The sequence below is a fragment of the Morus notabilis genome, unplaced genomic scaffold (assembly GCF_000414095.1).
Source record: "Morus notabilis unplaced genomic scaffold, ASM41409v2 Scaffold169, whole genome shotgun sequence".
NCBI classification, from domain to species: Eukaryota; Viridiplantae; Streptophyta; class Magnoliopsida; order Rosales; family Moraceae; genus Morus; species Morus notabilis.
The window spans coordinates 267,181-272,161 of NW_010357428.1; the positions used below are offsets into that span (position 1 = coordinate 267,181).

General features: G+C 32.8%; 1 protein-coding gene across 1 annotated transcript in view; it reads left to right on the plus strand.

Moving 5' to 3' along the window:
• LOC21394393 (pectinesterase) overlaps nucleotides 1-3,065 on the plus strand; it is a 7,412-nt gene extending 4,347 nt beyond the window's left edge. The window contains exon 3 of the mRNA XM_024170467.1: nucleotides 2,133-3,065. Within this exon, the coding sequence (XP_024026235.1) occupies nucleotides 2,133-2,827 (695 nt within the window). The 3' untranslated portion in view covers nucleotides 2,828-3,065. The remainder of the gene's footprint in view (nucleotides 1-2,132) is intronic.
• Nucleotides 3,066-4,981: the final 1,916 nt, after the last annotated feature.

A 4,981-nucleotide genomic window follows, 5' to 3' on the forward strand; every position in this document is an offset into this window, starting at 1 on the left:
GTAACATCTTATACAATAGTTAAATAACATGACAAAATTATAGATTAAAACAGCATTTTCTTTAGAAAAATTGTAGAGAATTATTTATATGTTGTTGGTGATCTATGAGAAGAAGAAAAATCTTTGCTTAAGGGTATATTCAAAAAAAGATATTTTAGTAGAGTAAAAAGAAAGAAAAAAATTAGTTAAACTCATGTAACTTAAAATATATATATATATATATATATAAAGGATTGTAAGAAAACTACATGAGTAAGGGTACATATTCATAAAAAAATATATTTATCTGAGAAATTAGAGTAGAAAAACATAGTTTAACGAAGTGGATTTAAGAATATATGTGAAAAAAGTTCGAAAATGAGAAGAAACTTAAGTAAAAGACAAGCATGGAAATAACAAATGATTGAGAACTAAAAAATAAAAATAAGAAAAGCAAACGCAAAAAAAAAAAAAAAAAAAAAAAAAAAAAAAAAAAAAAAAAAAAAAGAAAAAAACGAAGTTCCGATATGTGACAACCAAACTAAGCAAAACTCATTCACGCTTTTTATATATGTAGAGATGTCTTTTGGGAGATAATGAAAAAGTAAAGATCCAGAAATATTGTTCTCCAAGTAAAGAAATAAAATAAAAAGTAACATTTTCCCGCACATGATAGGTGAGCCCAAAATGATATTTGTTCCGTACTATGTGCCGCCATAGTTTTAATAACTTTCAATTTAAAGAATTATTTTTGGGGCTGGTGGAATGCTATAAACTGCAGTGACCTGAAGAGGCTTTTGTAAAAATAACTCAATAGAAAAGTTTTATTAATAAAATAATTTTTTAAAAATTTGTATTTATAAAATGACCTCTTTTTATAAAGAATGATTAAGTGTCTTTTTTTATAAAAAATAGAAGAAGGTCATTTTATTAATTTTATTTTGTTGGATAGTCATTCTAGCATATTGCCCTGACTGACCCTCTTTGTTTTGGACAACAAAAATAATGTAGAGTATATGCAAAATGCAGCCAAACAGGAGGGAATTTTGAATAAATATTTGTTTGTAGAAGCTTAGCTATGTATATATTCTTGACATTAGGTAAACATCACACCAATATCGCCAGTCTACTTGGTTGACTCTAGAAATCGACATGTCTGAAAGTGATGGAAACAAGCAATAATATTATTGTCGCTACTAAAAAGGTTTATTAACTGTAAATTTTTTTGTAGAACGATAGTAGTTTTATTCACAACGTAGATCAATTACTGATGAGGCATTTCAATCCGCCAACTCTCTTGATGTAAACGTTTTTTTTTATAAACTATAGGAAATTAGGAATCATATTGTAGGGGCTAGAAAGGCCGGCACAACAGAGAACTAAATGGACGTTTAGTTGAAGGATTTAAACCATAATTTGAATTATAGTTCATGGTTCATTATAGTATTTTCTCTCACAAAAAATACACGTAAATTGAAAATAATTCTAATCACATGATTCTAATATATGAACCAAACGTCTCCTAAGTAATGTTCCATATGCCAGTGCAATCATAATTTTTCCCTGAGAAAATACTTGCAGCGTGCCACCGCTTTTGCATGAACAAAAGGCAACCATAATGTAATCTTGATAGTCTAACATCATTAAAAAATCCGCATACGTCAATTAAAAGATATATATTATTTTCACTTTAGCGTCTTCTTATTCTTTTTATAACTCAAATTTCTTCACTACAGTTTTTTTTTTATAAAAATTTAAATTTAATTTTTTTATTGTAGTATTTTCTCTTATGTAAAAATGTTTGAGTTGTGAAAAAGAATTTTTTATAACTTGGCGTTAACATTAAATTGACTATAGGGATTAAATTAGTTAAAAACATACCTTTTAAATTTATAAACACGTTAATGTGAGAAAGTAAAATGCTTGTGTTCTTTTTTGAGGTATCTGGTCATGTCTGAAAGAAGTATTGCATCTTATCACAAAGTTCCATCATTTATAGGCGTGATAATTACTTTTTAAGTACTAATAAAAAAAATATTAGTATTCTTCTTTTAATTCACAAAAACAAAAAGGTCTTGTTGTAAGTAACTTCTATCTAATATACATTAACTTGCACCAAATTGTTGGTCATATTATCCTGCATGCGTGCACAGCCGTGGTGGGGAACGGCTTCATTGCGAAGGGCATAACCTTCGAAAACTCAGCCGGGCCGAGCAAGCACCAGGCGGTGGCGCTCCGGAGCGGCTCCGACCTCTCGACCTTCTACAAATGCAGCTTCATCGGCTACCAGGACACGCTATACGCCCACTCCCTCCGCCAGTTCTACCGCGAATGCGACGTCTACGGCACCATCGACTTCATCTTCGGCAACGCCGCCGTGGTCTTACAGAACTGCAACTTCTACGCCCGCCGCCCCAACCCCAACCAGCACAACATCTTCACCGCCCAAGGCCGCGAAGATCCCAACCAAAACACCGGCATTTCCATCCTTAACTGTAAGGTAACGGCCGCTTCGGACTTGTCCCCCGTGAAGTCCTCCTTCAAGACGTATCTCGGCCGTCCCTGGAAGGAATACTCACGTACGGTCTTCATGAAGTCGTACATTGACGATTTGGTGGACCCCGCCGGGTGGTTGGAATGGAATGCCACGTTTGCGTTGACGACTCTGTATTATGGAGAGTACATGAACCATGGGCCCGGGTCGAACACGAGTGCCCGGGTGACGTGGCCGGGTTATCGGGTCATCAATAGCTCGGTTGAGGCTAGTCGGTTTTCTGTGGATGCGTTTATACAAGGGGGTGAGTGGCTGAATTCTACTCAGGTTCCTTATTTTGCTAATTTGGGATGAACTACTAGTTATTAATTAGCTAATTACTACTATTATTATAAATACTCCTAGAGGAAGCCTTTTTTTTTTACTTGATTTGATTTGAGATATATATAGTTCTTATAGTACATTGCTTTGCAAATACTAGCAAGGCATGTGGGGGGAATTAATATTGGTGGAAGATATAGCTACCAAAGGTGTTATATTATGCGATTGAATGATTATTAAATAATTTTAATGGAGTAGATTGTGAACTAATTGTGATGGAATGACATTTGTTATCCAGCTAGAAGAAAAGTTCTGGTTTTGGAAAGCGATTGTTGGTCAAAAAAGATGAAATATTTATAATATGATTGATCTACACAACAGAGCTAAGGCTTCAAACAGGGAAAAAACTAGAAACAGAATCAATGACAAATATTGTGGCAGAAGAGAATGAGAGTGAGATGTGGTTACTTCTTCATAGAGCTAACTCTTTCTTCAACTGATTAATTGGTAAAGATTGTAAAAAAAGGCCTTGATCATCTTATGCTCGTTAAAATTGACTCGGTAGAAGTCTGCGCTTTTTATCGTCTTCCATCTGAAATCAAAATTGGAGATTTTGTTGCGTACCTTAATTTGAAGGAGTTGGAGACACGTACATTAAGGCATCAGCAACCAAAAAAAAAAAAAAAAGTAAAAATAAACACACTTGGAACCCAAGAACGTAGCTAATGTTATGACTAGGGGGCTCAAGCCCCCCTCAACTTTTTTTCTCTATATTTACATAAAAATATCTTTAAAATTTTGAATAAAGCCCCCTCTAAAAAATTAAAATTACAATTTTATACCTTTTAAATTCTTATTATAATTATTAATCCTTTCTCATCAAAATTTCTGGCTTCATCACGGTTGAAACCCATGCTTTCTCAGAGCAACCCCTTTCTAGCTCTCGAAGAAGCTCACTTATATATATATATATATATATATATATATATAAACAATATAATTTATAAGCAACAGAGCAAATTATCAAAAACAAACTATGTACAATTTGCTCCCAAGGAAATCTTGTTTGGTGTAGATTTCGATGTGTCTTTTCTACATCCATCCAAGGTTGTCTTGTTCATCCCCTTTATAGCATCTGGTCGATAAATTAAACCACATTAGAAAGATGAGTGAGACTTATCTCTAAATTGATACTTGAATGGTCACTAATAAAATAGCAACAAGTCATGCCGCTTTTCATGTCCATGTTTGTGTCCGTGCTCGTGATCGTGTTGAATATTTAGCATCCTTTGTGTTTTAAAGGTACGTCAAGCCCTATCTAATTAATAATCATGCCGGGCTAACGTCTATTTTTAATAATAATATTGTATTATCTCTGCTTAAAGTTGGGATGTTGACATCTATTTTTAAAGAGAAAATTACTAAACTTACCATTAGAAGTACATAGGTCTAAACTTTTACTCTTTAGTCTTGATTACCTTTTGACTAATATTATAAATATTAAAAATGTATTAATTAAGAGTAAAAAGTAAAAATTAAAACTCAAATTCTCCTTTTTCTCATAGAAAAATCTTAACAAACACCTATTAAAAGCGCATGGGTCTTGATTTTACCACTTACTCTTGATTAAAGTGTGACGACCCTAGCAAGTAGCCGTCACTTAAACTCACTAAACATGTAATCGCTTAAAATACTTGAATTAATTAAACTGAATATGCGGAATTTTTTTTATATATCATATATAACAAAGGAAATAAACTAAACTTTAATATTAATTAACTTATATTAGTTTTTAAATTATATAAGAAGTCTCAGTCTTCTTAAAGCCATACTGCATACATATAATTAAGAAGTCTTTATCATAACAAAACATATAACGAAATTAAAATGCGAGCGGTATCCATTTCTCATTCTCTACATTCCTCGTCTGCCACTGAGCACAACCCATCATTCACCTTTCATCGGTTGTTTTCCAACAATATAAATACATCCTAGGGGTGAGTTTATACTCAGTAAGTAGGAACTAAGTCTCGCTAATTAAAACAAAGTACTTAAAGTATATTTGTAATGCATGCATCAATTATGCTCTTTTATAAACTTGTTTTATTAATCTTTTAGGCCTGAGTGTTCGTACCGTAAAGTATGCGCACGATCAGCGAGTAGAAAGGATTTGTAAGGTCTCCAACT